At 37.4% G+C, this 20,178-nt stretch overlaps 2 protein-coding genes across 2 annotated transcripts; both read left to right on the forward strand.

Annotated features, from left to right (window-relative positions):
* The first annotated feature begins 7,043 nt into the window (after positions 1 to 7,043).
* Positions 7,044 to 9,322, forward strand: hmx3a (H6 family homeobox 3a). Its single transcript, XM_016453452.1, has 2 exons — positions 7,044 to 7,669; positions 8,072 to 9,322. The coding sequence occupies exons 1-2, from the start codon at positions 7,384 to 7,386 to the stop codon at positions 8,677 to 8,679; spliced, it is 894 nt and encodes a 297-aa protein (XP_016308938.1). The 5' UTR covers positions 7,044 to 7,383; the 3' UTR covers positions 8,680 to 9,322.
* Positions 9,323 to 15,806: 6,484 nt separating this feature from the next.
* On the forward strand, positions 15,807 to 17,650 carry LOC107663279 (homeobox protein HMX2-like). The gene is made up of 2 exons (XM_016453456.1): positions 15,807 to 16,314; positions 17,056 to 17,650. Exons 1-2 carry the CDS (start codon positions 16,053 to 16,055, stop codon positions 17,601 to 17,603), a joined length of 810 nt encoding a protein of 269 aa, XP_016308942.1. The 5' UTR covers positions 15,807 to 16,052; the 3' UTR covers positions 17,604 to 17,650.
* The last annotated feature ends 2,528 nt before the right edge of the window (positions 17,651 to 20,178 follow it).

Consider the following 20,178-nt stretch of genomic DNA (forward strand, 5'->3'; position numbering starts at 1 on the left):
TGCATGTTGGGTGGCCATATATCTTTTCCTAGGAGCACTGATTTGATTTGCACTTATGTTTTTACAAATAATCAATGCTTCACTTTGACCGCATAACAGATTGTGTCTCGTATAGTACACTTTCATCTGGAGAGAGTGACAGCTTGAAATTGACACACAACAAGAGAAATATTATTAAAGATGGCCTGGATTCACTCCTGGGTTTGTGAAAACAGTATCAAGATTTTAAGCCTGTATTATACCTGTTGCTTTGTATAGATTAGTTTTGGTTTCAGAAATACTTAATATACTGTAAGAAAATACACAATTACAAAGATTAGTTATCGTCATAGTCGTCTATGCTTATTGTCATCATCATCCAGCTAGTCATCATTATCATCACCTATTAGGGCTATCATCATAATTTATTCTAAATATAAATGAAGGTAATTAAAATAAATGCCTCTGTCTGATTCGTACACCCATGTCTGTACTCAGTAATATTTATTTGCTAATTTTAGATATACATACTTAGCATCTAACCTATGACATGTCATATCTTTCATAAAGCTGTTAATTACATTCTTCAGTGGTTGCGTGTGTGTGTACTTGATAGTTATAGCAAGGGGAGAGAACAGCATTTAAATTTGTTTGCCATTGATTTGTGGTCCATGTGGGCTAGACTGATATTTATGGGAAGAAAATGCCCCTCTGCCCCCAGGACTCTGGTACAAATCAGATGTGAGATCCAATATGGCCGTCATGAAGAACGGATGATGTGAGGTGAATAAAAAGAGTCTCATCTCAAATGGATTTGTGTGGTGACACTAACAAGGGCTTTTAATCTTTAATTCAAGATTAATTCTATTCTCCTCTAGATCTCATTCCATTTTTCTATTAAGCCGTACAAGTGTAGTAGGCTTTATTTAGCCAGTTTCATTTTTAGTATAAGATCCCTGTGAATGTCAGCCATGAGTACTTTTCCATAGAAGTCTGTCGCTGTCTTTTATTTCTCTTTCTCCTCTCTAAGACGGCCCCCTCTCATTGCTCTCTTTGAGTGGTGGCAGTAGCTGCTTAATTATGTAGGGAGGTAGGAGATCTTTATTCTCTGTGTCCATGCTGATAGCATCTCATTCACTCTCAGTGTTTGAGGTTTAGATTTTATCTTGACAGGCTGGCTGACAAATAGAAGTCATTCCCTGCACTGGGAATCTGTACTGGTGTTCTGGACAAACGTATTTGTCTATAATGTCACTGGGCTGCTGATGAAGTTAACATGTTGATCATGATTTATAATAAAATAAAAAAAAATAAATGAATGAATGAATGAATGAATGAATGAATAAATTTAAGATATTTAAAATTGTAAATTGTATTTAACACAGCAAAATAATGTGTATACTAAATTAATATAAATATTTTTTAAATTCATGATATATGTTTGTGTGTGTGTGTTTATATATATATATATATATATATATATATATACAAGAAACCTACCTGCAAAGCTACCTGAAAAACTATGCTCAAGTGAACCTAGGGCAAAACACTATATATGTATAAAATATAATGATATTCATAATACTATAATAAAATAGAATAGAATAGAATCCCTTTCATGAGCATGACAGCTGCTATTAGCTTTAGTACTCATTTTAATTAAAATGCATATTTAATAGCTAATGACAATAATACAATTAATAATGTTGAAGTATTTACATGTAAGCTTGTATCTGAGGACATGACAATGAAATTAAAGCTCCTATAAATGACCCGTTTTAATTACTGTACTCGGTTTGTTTGATTAATCCTCCCCATTACGACGCGTCTCTCTGTTTCCTCTAGTCAGGAAAGGTCGGTTGCTATGGCCACATTTATGTGTTCATAAGTGGCTCTGAGTGACTGCTCACCATCTCGGCTCCAAACAACGAGCAATAATCAGCTCATTAAAGAGCTTCCCCCCTCCCCTCGTACCCCCACGCTCATCTAAATAACAAATAACAAGCTCACTCTCCATTCCGCCTCCTTCTCCGCTCCGACCCCCGCCTCCCTCCCTTTAAACCACATCTCGTAGAAATGTATTTATATCTCTACATCTACAATCGGGGCTGTGAGTGGGGAAAGAAAGGGAGAGAAAAAGTGGGTTCTCTCAGAAGTGGTGGGGAAGAGTGTGAAAGTAGCCGATTTTCTTAATACATCCCCTGGGAGCAGATAAGTCTATCAATCTGTTAGATTGGAAAGCCATTAGGTGCCCTGGTTTATGCGTCTCAAGCTGTTAAAGCAGAGCAGATTGATTGTTGAGCCTTTGATGGGATATGCTGATCTAATCTCACTGTGCTTCAGTTTGCAATAAATTACACAATTCATTTCCCCACATTTAGGGGAAGAAAATGACACCTCCAGGCACGCCTGGCCTCTCCGGGCGAAACAGCACACAGAAGCTATTTTATGGCGCCATTTAGCCAGCAAGCTTTCAGCCAACCAGGCCAACCATCTCTCGCTCGCTCTCTCTCTCTCTGCTCTCCTTCCCAAAAAATCGAAGCATAATCAAGGTGTATGTTTAGAAAATTTATTGTTATAATTTCCACCCATAATCTCCTCCATTTTCCTGCAGCCAGAATGACATAGATCATCATCTGGGGAAAAAAAGGGAAAATGGATAGCAGTTTAAAATTTATCGGTCTTTGATTCTCAATTATAGGTGTTTATGACTTCATCCATCTTCAGCCACCTCAACCTTTTCCATTATGGTGGAATATTATTTGTACGGAATCCATGAAATTCACAAGGCAGGACTCTAATGGCGGGGCTGCAGTGCTTTGCAGAGGGAAAAGTTTTTTGAAAGGTTAGCTTTAGCAAAAGCGCTGCTATTATGACACCAGAAATTGCTTTATTGATGGGTTTCCTCAGAGCCTGAGCATTTGGGCCATTTGTAACGGGCTCCATATCTCTATCTCCCCTTAGACACTGATGAGAAGCCACTGCTGCCTCAACCCGATCACAGCACTGTAATGACACACAGTCAGAACGCTTGGCCCAAGAACGCTCACACCTGGCTTTTCTACGGAAGGCATCACCTGTGTGTGTGTGTGTGTGTGTGTGTGTGTGTGAATCTGGACAGGTGCTGCAAAGCCATTCCACAGATTCAGCCATGTCAGAAAGAATGAATGGGGTCTTTTAGCTCTTGGTTGGCACAAGGAAGACACAGATCATTGCATCAATGTAGGACACTGAGGGTCAGGGAAACCTGTTGAACATCTCTGTACCTGTAAGCAACATTTACGGTTCACGAGGTGTTACATCAGATACCACATTCTTGAATCTCCTACCGTAAACACATATCTTCACAACCGTTCATGTAATTAAATTGCCTTTTCTATTCTTTATCAGTCTTTAAAGGGCTAGTTCACCAAAAATAAACTCAAGAATTGTTTTTGTCCATACAGTGAGTCAGTGGGGTTCAAAACAAAATTCAACAACAAAATTCTATGGATAGTATCCTATGAGCGTGGATGGACAACCATGGTCCTGATGGACGTGAACTGACCTGTGACCCACTTGGCAAGAGCTTCCTCTCACCCTCAAAGTGACATTGAATTCTGGTCTTTTCTCCGCGCCCAATGAGCATATAAAAGCAGCTCTCTGATACTTGGCTAATCACGCTGTAACTCAGAGCCTCTAACTATCTCTAAGCCAATCAATAGCTTTGCCATCCCAATTAAGGTGGCCCAGGTCAGGGCCAGGCCACAGTCAGTCCTTTACAACTTAAATGCCATGTTTAAATCCATTGTGTGTATTACAGTGAGACGAGCAGCCTGACCTTCAAGCTTTTAATGCCTCGTTTCAATAGTGCCGGACATTAATGCACTGGGAGAGTGCATGTGGTCATTTCGTACAAGTCGGTTAAACAGATCAGGGTTTAGACTAAGTGTGCTAATAATGCTGCTTAGAAAACATTTTTTAGCTTATTTACATTCATGCATTTGGCATATATACTGTTATAGAAAGCAACTTAAGGTGCATTCAAGCTATACAATTTATTAGTGTGGCATTATTGAAGTCTCTTATAATGATCAGTCCATCTAAATCTGTAATAAATCTATATCAATTAGGCTAATATATCTACATCTATCTACAATAAATCTGGTGATGCCAAATTTAAATACAATTATCAAAACAGACCTTTAAAAATAATTAGCATGAACATGATTATTTAATATTTTTATAGTGATGTCATAGTGACCAAACACAATGGCGTAAGATCCAACAGGCGTACAATCCAAGAGTTAAAGGTTTAGAATACCTCCTCGCCCATTTTTCACCGTGTGGTGCTTTTCGATATTATACTCATGTCTTTTATCACAATTTCGACCAGACGAGAGAAACTCACAAGATATCAAAACAAAAATCTATATATAATACGTGGGCAATTACAGCGCGAAGTTAGCGGCGTCGGGTCATTGTCGCGCGGCGCGCTTTTCTCATCTCCCGGGGTCATTAGACGATGATGGATGTAAACCTATAAAGTATCTAAACTGGACCTTTTAACAAACCATGAGCAATACTATCATTTCTTTAATAGAACCTGCTGACCGTGTCATTCCATTCTGCCATTCGTCATTTTCCCGGTGAAATAATCAATAACTCCACGCTCTGAAATAAATAATCTAAAAGTCAGGGAACATTACATCTTCCCACCAGGCAGAGAGACACAAAGAGCCGGGACTAAGACTAATATGAAATATCTACACATAGCCTACATTGACACAAGCCCCCAATAAAAGGCATGCAGCGAACACTGATTCTAATAGGTTTGTGTGTAGCAGCATTCACGGATAAAATTCTTTGTGTGAACCATTTGTGCGCTGTTTACACTGAATGAATTAGGCCTGTCTTAGACCCTCTAAATCTCATTATTGTTTTGGTAATAAAACATCTGTATTTTTTTCCCATGTAAGGTAGGCTACTAGAAAAAAAAGCCTTGTGTTTATAACATGCCTATGTATTTTTGTAGAGGGGGGCTGCCATCAAAAATCTCTCTTTTTTAATTTGAGAGATATTTGTAGTAATTGTAATTTCAAACAATTAATCAAACAATCTTACAAATAATGACAACTTTGCATAGAAATGTATCTGTACATGAGTAACATCATTGAGCATTTAACCTAACACCTGATGGCGCTAGGGAACGATTTATTTGATCGTATATTTTGTATATATATATATATATATATATATATATATAATAAACATGCAATGAAAGTACACATATAAATGATCAAAAGACTGTTTTAACTGTTGCATAGTATATTTTACTTGGTCTAGACTTTATTTTGTCTGATATAATAAGCGTCTTACAAATTATTTAGGCTGCTTTAAATCAAACCGACTCTCTGTCTTTGGACAATGTCTGCACTATCCTATAATTAAATGTTAGACTACTATTTCGACATAAGACTAATCCTATTCACATTAAAAATAGCATTAGTATTTCGAAAGCTCTGTTTTGTTTAATGTCACCACTTTAGAAATCAAAGTTAAACTAGAAAACAGCAATCAATAATATCATAATCAGATGTGACAGCAGTTTTGATTAAGTTGTAACTCCCATGCATTTGCACTTTAAATATGCTATTACTATAATAATAATAATAATAATGCTATTGTTATCATATTCACCGTTTTATCTCCAAGAGTAAATTACTCTGTCGATCTAGCTATATTGTCAAAGTGCTTGAATCATTTTAGTCATTTTACAGCAACAAGATGGATTTTATTGGTTTGCTGACTTGGCTAACTGTCTGTTTTTAAGCATGCAGTAATTCTTTATAACCCGTAGAGGACGCCCTCGCCTTGTTTAATCAGTGACGTGTGGCGTCCAATTCACTTATGGAATCAAAATGATCGTTTTCACAAGACTACACCAACAAGAAACGGTTTTGATTAAAGATGGACAACGCTGGGAACTTGATGATAGCCCATGTGTTCACTGATGTTTTTAAAGTGACGATATGTTGCTCCCGAGCAAACTCAACATTTAGTGGCACCAAAAATATGACCCCATGACCTCCTGGTTTAATTTTTCTTTGCTAAGATTTTGTTTTGTTTTGTAGTTTTTTTATTATTATTGTGTTAAACTGTAAAGTACTACTTAACTTTAAAACAAACGAATGCAATGAAGTTCATAATCCATTCATATTTAGAACTCTGCGCATATCGATGGCAAAGAGTTAAAAAAATAACAAATGGATTGAACATTTAAATTGGTTGCAATGAGAACTTACTAAATATTTGAGTTTAAAACAGTAATGCTTATAAAGAATGGATGGATGGACGATTTTAATGAAACAGCCTAATGATTTCAACTATTTTTTTTAAATACTTAAAGGCTCGCAGGGCAAGCTTTAAAAAAAAAAAATTACGCCTGATTTTAGAGAAAAAAATCATCTGAAAGAGATTTACCAGTATATGGACACTGCATTCGCGATATGCTTTACATGTAAAAAGAAACAAAATAGTTTTCCATATTGTTTACATATATTACAATTTTAATATAGCAACTACAAATGCATTTTAAGTATAGCTACTCGTGCAAATTATTAGGGTTGGACTTATGCTTTAGTTTATTTGTTTTATATACTATGCGAAAAAAAGAAAATAAAATTTTCTTGCAACATCTACACTTTTTCAAATGTATTTGTGCAATTCCATATCTTTGTCCCTAACTGCAATTGTGTACGCCTGTGTATCAAGGGTTTTTGCCCAAATAAATGTAGAACGTCTGTAATCGACTTTTTAGAGATGCACTGATAAAAAGTCAACTGTAACTTTGCAATGCTCGTGGCCTAAACCACCTTTTCGCCATTGCCTTCATCTGCGCACCGCTTGAACTAAATCCTTGTTCTTTTGTGTTAATGGTCCGTCCTCATTTGCCACCTAATTGGACTATATAAGACCAATAACAGGAGAGAACTCTCAGCCCAGCAGCCAACGCGAAGAGCCTGGGAGGCCCCTCCTCTCTCCAGACTCTCCACTTCCCATCTCTCCCTTCATCCCATTTGCTATTGTACGTGCCCAATCGCCGTATACTTTCTGCATTTAACTCGGGTGACATTTTTATTTCATCATTAGCATCTGGCGCCAGACAGACGCGGTGAGCATCATTTTCACCAAGGAACTCTCGGAAGATGATCAGCAAGATTAATATTGTTTATCTCGCTCCGCATTATTGTCTTTCGTTTTAACGTCAGTGCTGACCGTAAACAACCGCGTTTAAGTTCCCACTACTGGAAGAGTTTACCAAGGACCTTCAAACTGTTAACAGATTTTTTTTTTTGTTTAAAGAAAAAAAAAAGACTTTTAGCGATTTTCAAAATATATTATAAGCCCGAATTTCAAACCAACATGCCCGAAACAACCCAGGATACATGTGCTTCGGCGAAAGACTCTCCATTTTTCATTAAAAATCTTCTTAATTCTGACAGTAAGCCGTCAAAGCCTAAGCCTATTTTGGCATCAACTAAAGCAGGACTTGATGGCAGCTTCTCGCTCTCTCAGGTTGGGGAATTAAACTTTCCTCGCTTTGAGTTGCCGACCCACCGCTTTGCGTTACCGGCTTACCTTGAGCGTGCCTCGGCGTGGTGGTACCCGTACACACTCAGTGCATCTGCGCATCTTCACAGAACAGAAGGTAAGGTTTGAGCTCCCATGACTGCTTTTTGTGTAGCGTGCATTGATTTATCATAAATAATAGCGTGGTTCTGATAACAAATGTTGGTGCATACGTATGCAATGTTAATTAGATCCAAGTTAGCCCATAGTTTGAAAAATGTTTCCGGACATATTATAAATAATATAAGCATACAGGTAGCAATTTGCATACGCTGTTTACGTTCTTTAAATATAAAATTGTAATGTTTTGAAATGGTCTTTCTTTTAAAATGCGATGCTTAAGTTTGAAAACACTGAGATTTGGACAGTACGAGCCACACTTGTTTGCACCTGTCATGTGGCAAAGTGACGCAACCTGTGAAACTTGATATGAATATGTTTCTGAAAGAAAACGAATGCTAATTTGAGCTTCCTACTGTAGCAGCACAGAAAGCGAGAGCCTCCTCACCGATCACAGGCACCGACCGAGATTCACCTGAGCTCGTGCTCAAATCAGACCCGGACGCCAAGGACGATGAAGACGACAACAAAAGTGGAGACGAGATCGTCCTCGAGGAGAGCGACACTGAAGAGGGTAAAAAAGAAGGCGGCTTGGACGACTGGAAGAAGAGCGATGACGGCGCGGACAAGAAACCTTGCCGGAAAAAGAAAACTCGCACGGTGTTCTCGCGGAGTCAGGTGTTCCAGCTGGAGTCCACCTTCGACATGAAACGCTACCTCAGCAGCTCAGAGCGCGCGGGCCTTGCTGCCTCCCTTCATCTCACAGAGACCCAAGTCAAAATCTGGTTTCAGAACCGCAGAAACAAATGGAAACGTCAGCTGGCCGCAGAGCTAGAGGCCGCCAATCTAAGCCACGCAGCGGCGCAAAGGATTGTGAGAGTACCCATCCTGTACCACGAGAACTCGGCCTCTGAGAGCTCCAACACAGCGGGCAACGTGCCCGTAAGCCAGCCGCTGCTCACTTTCCCTCATCCGGTTTACTACTCGCATCCCATCGTCACCTCCGTGCCCCTCCTCAGACCGGTTTGAGGACGAGGGACGACTTTTCTATGTAACTATGTAACTAAAACGATTTTACAAAGACTCGGAAGAGGGAAAGAGAACAGAGGGAAATGAAACAAAGAGACGAATTATTTTTGTTTAGAAAATAATTAAAAAAGAAAGAAAAGAAAAAAAATGTACAAAGACGCACTATCATGCATTTGAGCCCTACATGTTTTTATATAACTCATAAAAATACCCATAAAACTACACATGAATAAAACGAATGTTTAGAGGCCTACATTTCTAATGTTGATGTTGGTTGGTGGTGAATTATAATGACTTCGTTAATTTACTGTCATTATTATTATTATTATTATAACTGCTACGGTTTATCTATGAATATCACAGATCAACTTGTTACCACGTCAAAGGAAAGGTTTTATACCCATGGTTCAATTTATTTATAGCCCAGGAAAAAAAATCACACAGCCCTAAACACGGATGTGCAATACTACTGTGTATGATCTATATATTAAGGCAAAATATTATTTTTGAAACTCTTTATTTTAGACACATTTTCTTAACCAAACAGTTCTTAGGTTGAGAAGATAACCGCTGAAAACGATTTTGGTCCCGCGTTCAATGGACAATCATAGGCTATACTGACAGAAGTTGCAGTTAAACTGAAAACACACAAACACGAAGAATAAAAAACCTTTACTTTTGTCTATATTATTTACAGATGTATATGTACATGTACAGATATAACGAACCAAAATGAGGAAAGGTGTCATTTGTACAGTAATAGCTACGTTATTATTATTTTTTTTACATTGTATTGCTAAATTCTGTTGTGAAATAAACGCAGACTATTAAAGTCTACATGTCTTGAGTGACTAACCTGACTTTGTGGCACGACTGTTGTGTTGAGGCGAATAACGAGAAGGCTTCTTTGATGTCTCACAATTTATAATGCTCATGTATAAATTTGGACATGTCGCATGACTAATGCACTCGCGTGAATAGTGATAAAATATGATTTTCAGGAAATAATATAGGCTATATACAAATTAAGAAATAAACATGGGAGACAAAACTGAAATAGGCTAAGATCGCACAACCCCCATATAATACTTTTAGTTATAATTAGAGGAGGCTCGACGTGTGTATATAGCCTAACAATTTTAAAATTATATGGAAATAATTCTGTACATTTCAAAACATCGAAATATGCTTAAAGGGATGTTAATAAATTAACATATAAATAATGTATTAATTAAATAATTAAGTGGGCTATTAGTTTATTTATGAATAAACCATGTATTTTTTTCAGTGCGCTTTGCTAAACATTAAAGAAAGTAAAATAATGTTAAAAATAAAATCATAATTTTTTTTAGTTACAACATTATGAAATAAAAAACGATGAGCTAATTTAACCGTGCAGCAAAACCGGAATTGTTTCACTTACGCCTCAACAAGCTGAAATACCCATTACCATCTCAATTACAAGCAGGTGCACCATTAAATCTGGCGGATGTTTTGCAAAATCGCGTTGTCAATAAGACCGTAGAATTATCGGTGAGAGCTGGCGGAATTGCATTAAGAGTTTTACCGCTTATTGTGAGAGTATGCGCGCGCGCGCGTGTGTGTGTGTGTGTGTGTGTGTGTGTGTGAGTGAGAGAGATAGAGGCGGAAGAGTAAAAACTGTGCTCATTTGTTATGCGTTGTATTTTAAGTGTATAAAAGCGTGGTAAACGCAAGTAATGAGTTTACTGCTGGTGCTGTGAAACGCGTGCAAAAATTGAAACACGACCCATTAACTGTAGCAACAAACCTTAAGCCAATGGAAAAAATATTATTGACTTGAGTGGAAGAGGTTAGACAACAACTAAATTATATAACAACAACATTAAAAAAAATATTAATAATACTATTATTGTTATTATTATTATTATTATTAACCACACTGAAAAAAAATTATTAATTGAATTTACTACAATTTTTAAAGGTAAGTGGTTGCAATCAGTTTATTTTAGCTACATTTAAATAAACAAATTTAGTTGACTAACTTTCAACATTTGATTTTTATTTAAATGTAGCTAAAATAAATTGTTTGCAACCACTTACCTTAAAAAAAATTTGTATCATTTTTTTCCAGTGCACAATAACAAAAATAACAACAAATAATTAACAATTCTTCTTTAAAACGATTCGTCTAAAATGCTCAGATACCTCAAATAATTAAAGGCTTAAGATTCGAGGCTTATTGTTATTTTTAGAAATATTTAAATGATTTAAATGAAGTTTAGCAGTTTGTCACAACAATTAGCCTACAGAAGTTCTACAGGCAACATGTTGGCTATTTCCGTCGTGCGTTTGAATATAAGCCTATTACGAAAACTAAATGTATAAAATGGTATAAACATGGACCAGTATCGAGAGAACTTTATGGGTCAGTCAGGCTCATCGACAAGCATTTGTCTTCCTATTACACTCGTCCTCTGTAAAGTCGAAATCAACTCTGCGTTGGGTCTAAGCACTCAGCCAAGAACACATTCAAATACCGCCGCCTAATAATCATAACTCCTATATTGACGTATAATATAATGCTAGCTCAGCACGAGCCCATTACCGTGAATTAATAGATCGCAGAGGCATTATCGCCTGTCGAGTATTGATCGGGTAACGTCTGTAAAATATTGTTTCAAATCAAGGGCATTGTTAACTGTTCTTTTTTTCCTGATGGCTTACTGATGACCTTGATCCACTGTCATAAACTGAAAAAATATATAGCCTATCACTCGATAATTTCCATTTGACCATATCTTTATGCAAAGAAGGGAGGTGGGGTAAACAGATAAAATGCTCTTTGCGCATTAACATAGAAGACAGAGAGTAGCATATAGAAGAACAAGAGTTTGAACAAAGAGTACATATAACCGGTATTTAAACAATCCCCTCCCATAATTTGTTCACAAGTCATCTCTTTCTGGCTATATGTGATTATTCCTATTTGCGCAATAGTGTTTTCTTTGTGAATATGACGGGGTTGTCAGCTAATCAAAGCCTGGGCTATTCAAAACTGACGGAACGGTGATTTAACAATTTCGATAAAACACAATACCGAGTTACATTAGCCGACCTCACATTTTCGAGCGGAAAGGATAGCAGCTCACTGCGTCACAGGATGAGGCTGACTAAATGGACTATCATCTGCCCTATTGAATTATCTTTCGCTGTGTAGGGGAAAATGTTTTTCAGCGCTCTACAAAGCACATTTACCCACAATAGACGACGAGAACGTGAACTCAATCCCGTGTATAACGCTTGAGAGGGAGCGGGCCTATCTTTGCTCATTACTTTCTCGAAATGTTTTGGTGTTATTCAGGGAAAAGGATATCTTCTTTTTTGCCCCACCTTTCCCATTTGCCTTTGTGATTGAAAGCGAGCATCAGATTTTCATCAAAGTTCTATTAAGTGAAACATAGGTTGCGGGGCAGTCTCTGATTGAAACAGTTTAAATTTTAATTGTGTTTTTAATTTGACATATAGTTGCGGAGAGGAATGACACCACAACGCCGAGGGGCGGTCGATTCGCTTAATTTCTCCCTTAGGGATTGATGAGTATATCAGAGCAGTAGATTGGAAACCCATTAAGACTCAATGGTTAGGTTGTTAATTGGATCTTGATGAATAGAAGCCCTTGGTTGAACTATACTGATCCAATCTTCTTGACTTTCTGTTTTCCAATAAATTACCCAATTCATTTCCAAGCCGTAGATTACATAAATTGTACACCTCCAGGGCTTGAGCTTCCCGCCTGCTTGCTTGCTTGCTCTCTCTCTCTCTCTCTCTCTCTCTCTCTCTGCAAACCCATTTGAGAAAAAATAAAAGACCAGCCTCAGAATCTTGAATGAAAATCGAAACATAATCAGCGTTTATACTTAGAAAATTTATTGATATAATTTTCTCTGGTAATTTCCTTATCTTAAAGTTGGACATGCCATATATCATAATACACACGTGTAAAGGGCCCTTTGTTTAATATTTATCGAAGCTTGATTTTCAGATCAAAGGCGTCCATGACTTCATCTGTCTTTCTAGCGGAAAGCATTTTTGCCAGAGCTCGATGTGTATGTTCGGTCATTACTGTCTGCCGCATGCACTGACAGCACGTGCAAAAACGCCTGTTCTGCCGGATTTTAAAGATGTTTAGCTTTGTGAACGCGTGACAGATTGTCCCACAATCGCTGGGTGTTCATCACGGTACATCTGTCTAGGTATTTGTGAAACACATAGATAAAAATTGCTCATAATCAATAACAGAAACAACTTTTTGGATTAAACGCGCCTTAACAGCACACACGCACTAATGCTCTTTTTCAAACCTATTTAAACAGCTTTCAAAGAAAATTGTGATAATATCACTCCCTCCTCCCCAAACATGTAGAATATATAATAGGTGAGGGGGCTACATTTCTGGTGTAGGCCTATTGTTTTTGTTTAATATGTCTAAACGGCCTTTAAGCCATCCTGCCTCGGCTGACGCTGACAAGCGCAGCGTATAAAACCGGCTCTTTAAAGATCATTGCGGATTTCACGCCTTATGTGAATGCGCCATAAATCGTAGGGCCGCTGTGAACTAGACCCTCATATTTTACGCACTAAATGGCTACATGTGGGCATATGGCCGCTCACAATAGGTCTCTTCAACAACCGTTCAAAACAGTTGCAGATTGTGACACTTCTACCACATCGTTTCCATCATCGTGTATATGGTGAACGTGTCGTACTCCCAGGGTCTTAACTAGACCAAACTAACACCCATTGATATGTTTTCGTTCTAGCCATAGGTACACTGTAAACAGACGCTCTTCAAAATTAAGATTCCTCAGTGGTTAATAAACACTCTGCTTATGGCTATGGATCTTTTAAGATAAAAAGTTCTTGCTAGTAGGTTATTTTTACTAAATCTATATTTTCCATCACAAAAATAATACAAATATAATTATAATAATAAAAAAAAAAAAAAGAAAGGAAAAGAAAAGTGTAGCTGTTTTGAACTGGCATGGCCCAGTTAGTCTATGGTTGGGAGACTCATGTGTGCAGGGCATTATTCCCGACCTTTGAAATTTGTAGTCGGGATCGCTCAACCCTGGCTCCCTCTGGTCCATTAGGTGTCCGCGCGCTGTCACCACGACAAAGCCAGAGCATTTGTTAAGTGTCGCCAGCCTTTAGAAAACGCTAACGAGAGCTAATGTGGCAGAGCCACAGCTGCCCTCGAGACACGAGTCAGGGGTAGGGCGAGCGCACACCCCCAATCAATTAGTCAATCAATTAAACAGGGTCCTGCCCGCTCTAGCCGGCCCGCAGAGGCAGTAGATTAGCCCACCATAATGATCAAATTAATTCTTAAACGGAGATAATGGACGTGGAATGAGTTTATTATTTTCAAGAAAAATGAGATAGGATCCATTATTAGTTCCTAGACTGCGTGTTGGATTATTTGACCAATTTGCCATTTATAGCACAAGACTAGTGGAATTTAAAACGACTGTTTAATAAGATATATGATTTTGAACTAAACCATGGATTCAGATGACTTGTGATTATGAGGTTGGTTATTGTTGTAGGCATGAACTTGAGAACTCCAAGCATGTGCTTGAGATGCCTAAAACTCTAGTCATGAACAAAGGCACCTCTATGGATCAGCAGCATAGACTTCGGTGCAGTGGGTTTGTGTGAGGATTACAGTCAACAGTAAAACCTGTTTAAAAAGTGCTTCTGGATCATTTAAGCTCTTAATTGCATGGTCAAATATTGTGACAATCTTTTGAAGCGGACAAACAAGCTTTATATTAAAGTTATTGTTACATTTGTTTTAATTATAGTTCAGAGGCCTGTTTACATGAGCCTCCAATACAAGTAAAAATCTTAAGATCAATAAATGAATAAAAAATAAGCTCGTTATCCTGTAAACAGAAAAATATTATGTCGATATAAGCAAGCAGGAAATTACTGAAATTAGAAGCAATAATAATCACAATTTATCAAAGTGGAAAACCAGAGGCACGTACATGACAATGAATAATTATCCATCCAGTACTTCACAGAAAGCTATTAAAATGTTGATTGTAATTTCTCGTTACAGTGATATTCTGCAGGCAAACGTCCGTCAAGTAGTCAAGTTGTGAGGGAAAAGGGCAAAATAATGTTGACCAGCCTACAGCTAGACCGTGACAAGTGCATTGTAAAGCATTTGGGGTAAATTCACAGTGGAAAAAACAGCAGTTGTTTATTTTGTTGTGCGAAATACAATTATGCTCTGTATGAGATGGCATTTTGATCACTATATTTTACATTTCCTAACTCTGTCCTTAAATTATAGAATGTTAATATACCAACCTATTTATTAGACTCTTAGTATTATTATAAATTTGTTACTGTAAAATGTACTAATAGCACAGGTGGTACAATGGAAGGCCACAAGATGACTTTTATTCAAAATTCGGCCTCTCCAGCATCTGTAATCAATAATAAAAATATTAAAAATGTATTAAAAATAAAAAACAGGCATGCAATAAAACAACAATGCATTGAACTATTATAACTAAACAAGCTTAAACTAAAAAACTAAATAACTTATCATGCAAAATAAAACACCTAAATGTGCATAACTCATAACAAGGATAAAAATAAAATAATTAAAATCTATACAAATGTGATAGCCTAGTTCGCGCAGGGAATTCTGTCAATGCCCCTCTCCCCATAAAGTCACCATAAAATGGTCATACTTTTTAAATTTAGTAAAGAATAACAGTGAATTTATTGTCTGTCTAAATATAATATAAGTGTGTAAATTAAAAGGTAATGTTGGCCTTTTTTTTTTACATTTATTGTTTATAATATTTTACAACAAAATTACATAGGCTATTATTTATAAACATACTATTGTTTATCATAAGGTAATTTACAGTCAGCCAAAAAAACGGGTTTGCACTGTTGCATTTTGACATCCTTTTCGCGTTAAAATGACTAAATTAGGCACTGTAGTATAATGTTTTGCACCAAGTTAATCTTCATCTAGCGCTCTGCACTTCTCGTGAGCCATTGACGAACTCAACCTTTATAAAAGTTGAAATTCCCGGGCGCGCTTTGAGCGCGTGATTGGCCAGCGCCGGTCTTACCTACATGCAAATGAGGGCACGTTCCACCCGCCTTGAGACCAGAGCGCGTGGAAGTGGAGAGGAATGCATTCGAACACTTTTGAGCCCACGAAAAACAAGTTTTTTTTGAACGTCCCAACAGCTTTAAAGAACCATTTTCAAATTTGAAGAAAACACTCTCTATAGCGGAACTTATTACTGCGTTGGCATTGTATCATTTTTAGAACATTTTTTAACTGTTATGAGGCGAGAATGAATAATTCGGAGGACAGCGGAAGCAAGTGCTCGCCTGCCCCCATTTCAAGCTTCACGATCCAGTCCATTCTGGGCACCTCCAACGAGGGAGTCCGGTCAGCTGGAAAGGGCAGCCCAAAAGCGCAGCCGAGGAAGCGGACGTTGTCCGTGTCATCGGAGGACGACTGCAGCGCCGGAGAGGACTCAGTCGACTGCTACTGCTCTGAGCCCGGTGTACCAGAGTCCTGCAACCCGCACCAGCCTCTGAACTTCTGCCTCGGTAAGTGCCGCTACCACCAGTATATCTTTGTATTTTTATTATGAGACAATCGTTACCACCTTGGTCAATATAGACATTTCTGATTTCGTGATGTTTAGTAAAAAAGATAACTTTTATAAAACGTCTCACTTCAGAAAGTATATAACGCACTGAACTGTTTTTGTCACCATGGTGACTGTCTTGTAATGTTGTCACAATTGCCACCGCTGGATAAAACTCCAGTAGTGTTTTTATCCGATGTATTATCGCGCCTCGGTGAACAGGAGAAAGGTCAAATAATTAACCGATTTTAATCGAGTCTGCTAATTGATTATGCCGGGCTTTCAGAGGCAATGCTACATTTCGTCAATTGAGCGTTAAATGTAACACGATTTAATTAATATCTTGCACCAGTGCTAGTCATATTGTATTGTTTATTTAACAGGGCACTTGTTAACCTTTCAACAGTCGATCAAACAGTCAGAGTTCAAATGTAATTAACTCTTGTGTAAAGTATCGAGTAATGGCGATGTTTAGCCTAATAGAAAAACCCACCGAGTGAATTTGATGATGGATGAATATTTAAAGCACTTTTTGTGCCACATTAAAACTAAACGTGTTTGCAACCATTTATTGAATTTACACATTAGTTATGCATTTTGTTCACACAGAAGCACGAAAGCTTTATATAATTATTATTAATAGATCGGACGGACTGTGTTTTTACAGCACAATTTGATAAGACGAAATTTTGTGTTGCAGGTGCCACAAAGGGACTTCTACCTGTGCAAGATGGGATCGACCGCCGGCCGCATTTGACACCATCCATACTACCGGATTACAAAGAGGAGCAGGAGCGAGCGTGTAGCCAAATGTCTCCCGTTTCTGAAGAGAGACAACGTGATGGCCCGGACAAACAGAGCAGCTCCGCCAAGAAGAAAACGCGCACGGTTTTCTCTCGGAGTCAGGTTTATCAGCTCGAGTCCACGTTCGATATGAAACGCTATTTGAGCAGCTCCGAGAGAGCCTGTCTCGCCTCCAGCCTGCAGTTAACGGAGACACAAGTGAAAACGTGGTTTCAGAACCGGCGTAACAAATGGAAACGGCAGCTCTCTGCGGAACTGGAAGCTGCGAACATGGCGCACGCGTCAGCGCAGACTTTGGTTGGGATGCCCCTCGTTTTCAGAGAAAGTTCGTTGCTCCGGGTGCCGGTCCCGAGGTCCATCGCTTTTCCTACCCCACTGTATTACCCTGGAAGTAATTTACCAGCTTTACCATTATACAATCTTTACAATAAGATTGAATATTAACTTTTGCGCACAACGAAAATTCCTTGCTAAGGGACGACACACTATTACACACTAAAACGTACAAATGTTTGACAAAATTCATGTCTATTTATACCTCTTTATTTGGTGAAACAAATATATTTCTTATTATGCAGCAATTAAACGAGTCTATGTGTAAAACACAAAAGCAACACGGTTCTGTACATGTCCTATAAAATACACCATGTGTATAATGATTATTTTGTACTTTTATTTACATTTCTGTCCCCAGATTAACCAGTTTTACACGTTATGAGGAGTGAAAACATTGAAATAAAAGTGTAACCAGTCGATTCTTGTCTCTAAAATGAAAACAACTGAGATTTGGAAAAAACACTTTTCCAATAATAATAATAATAATAATAATAATTTTTATTTATTGTATTGTATTTATTATTTATTGTAAAGAGAGGTCTATAAAATACAGAACGACTGACAGTAATACCATCTTAAAAAACTGCATGGCACATTTTGATGTGATGCCTTTTCTTCTAAACAACATTTTCCTAATATTTTGATTATTTCATGAGCAGTCTTCGAATGACCACAACAGCAGAAGGCCTCCATGAAATCAGTGAATGAGATGAATCTTTAGTATGGTTAAGTATATAGATACTATATATAGTGTGTACGTGTAATATATATATATATATATATATATATATATATATATATATTACAGTAATTTGACCTTTTTATAACAATGACTGGTTACTTCAATATGTAAAATGTCATAACTCCCCAAAAACGAATATTTTATTAACATTTTTGGAGGTGTTGCACCACATGACATTTTAGATTAAAGTTTAATTACTTCTCTTAAAAATACAAAGGGTGTAGTGGTGTCATGTTGCACTGATTCCATGTTCTCTATACCGGCCACGGAGAAAGTTCATTATCAACACACACAAGTACTTTTTTCCCGAAATGATGACAACAGTTTGAATGTCACCTCGAAATGTTAATTTTTACCGATTGCAGATTAAACCACGCAATTTTTAATGGAATTTGTAGGAAAATTTGATGTTGCGCACAAATAAACAGTTAAATATTGAGCAGTACATTTTAAATAAAATTGTAGTTACATTTTAATTTAAACATATCAATAAATACCTTCCTTCATTTTTTATAGGCTAGTTGGCGGATATGGTCTTAGAGAAAAAATGTCTCTTTTTAAATGTCATTATTGTTTTCTTTTAAATATTCGTACTTCGTAATTTGTACAGCCTGTTTCGTTGGTTATATATTGGATATTATATTTTTATTGTCGAAATTTCCCCTTCTTTGCATATCCGAAAATTGCAAATGGCCAAAAAAAAAAAAAAACTGAAACATCAGTGACTTCCCTAAAGGCAGGATGAAGAGAAGCTCCTAGCTTGCTAGTAATACGGTTGTTGCTGTCTGTTTGATTGACAGCTCGGACCAGAGTTCAGACTGCGCATGACATGCAGCATAAATTTATGTGACTTCCGTGTAAATTTCATCCTGTGGGTTTTCAGTGTTTTCTCACTGAGTAAAAGCGCATACACTTCCATTCACCGCTTCACACACCCATCTGTAGGTGAAATGGCAGGTGTGAATTACACATTTTAATAGCACAGCAATGAAAATGATTTGAAGTGGTTTGAAGAGGTGGAAGACAGTGTGGAGCAGATTTGTTGAGATGATGTGTTGTGCCTCAGGATTCATCAAACTTGCCTGGCACAGCGAAAAGCAAGAGTAATTCAGTTTGGGATGTAATTTATGAGCAAGGTAATGGGCACTATATATAAAGTGGGGAGAGAGAAAGAGAGTGAGAGAGCAATAGAAATACAGAGAGAGAGAGAGAGAGAGAGAGAGAGAAATGTTTTTCCATTCTTCTAATATCAGAACTGACATTGGTCTATTAATTTAAAAGCAGTTCTAAATCTAAAAAAATAAATAAAAACCTTCAGCACTGATCCTGTACATTCATGTCCCTGCAATAACTTACACAAAAGACTTATAAAAGGCTTTTTAATAATACTGATGTCTGTGTCTGCATGCTGTCTATGGACTGTGTCCATATATTAGTTAATGATCTGTTTTCATTCTATGCATGGGTCTGTATTTTGTTGAAACAGCAGCTGGATGTCTAACTGCTCAATAATGAAGGAGTGCTGCAGGTTTGGATGGACATTTGCCATGATTGTCGCTCACTATACAAACAGCATCTAACAGAAGCTGCTTTTCTCTAAATGAATTTAAGAAAAACATAACAAGGTTTCTGATTGGCCCCTGAATCACTTATGACCTCCATGAGCGGCTGTACCTCCAGACTAATGGCTGAAATGAGGAGTTTGAGTCTGAACTGATTCTGGTTTATATCAAATCTTAATGGAGAAGCCGAAGCCGAAATTATGTTTGGATCCCCCAGACAATAACTAAATATGAAAGCCACTTAGTAATTTCCAGATGCACACTGAGATAACTTTCAGTTGTATGACAGACTTTAACATTTAATTGATGCCGTGTTTTAGTGTATCATTCACAATAAAGTGCATATATATATATATCTATATATATATCTATATATCTA

This window comes from Sinocyclocheilus anshuiensis, unplaced genomic scaffold, assembly GCF_001515605.1.
Source record: "Sinocyclocheilus anshuiensis isolate Anshui unplaced genomic scaffold, SAMN03320099.WGS_v1.1 scaffold1719, whole genome shotgun sequence".
In the NCBI taxonomy this organism is placed as follows: Eukaryota; Metazoa; Chordata; class Actinopteri; order Cypriniformes; family Cyprinidae; genus Sinocyclocheilus; species Sinocyclocheilus anshuiensis.

Bases quoted from the DNA above. Each gene is read 5' to 3' on its own strand.
- hmx3a (XM_016453452.1), top strand. From the start codon at position 7,384: ATGCCCGAAACAACCCAGGATACATGTGCTTCGGCGAAAGACTCTCCA. The intron at 7,670-8,071 runs GTAAGGTTTGAG...TTCCTACTGTAG, and splicing joins GCATCTTCACAGAACAGAAG to CAGCACAGAAAGCGAGAGCC.
- LOC107663279 (XM_016453456.1), top strand. From the start codon at position 16,053: ATGAATAATTCGGAGGACAGCGGAAGCAAGTGCTCGCCTGCCCCCATT. The intron at 16,315-17,055 runs GTAAGTGCCGCT...TTTGTGTTGCAG, and splicing joins GCCTCTGAACTTCTGCCTCG to GTGCCACAAAGGGACTTCTA.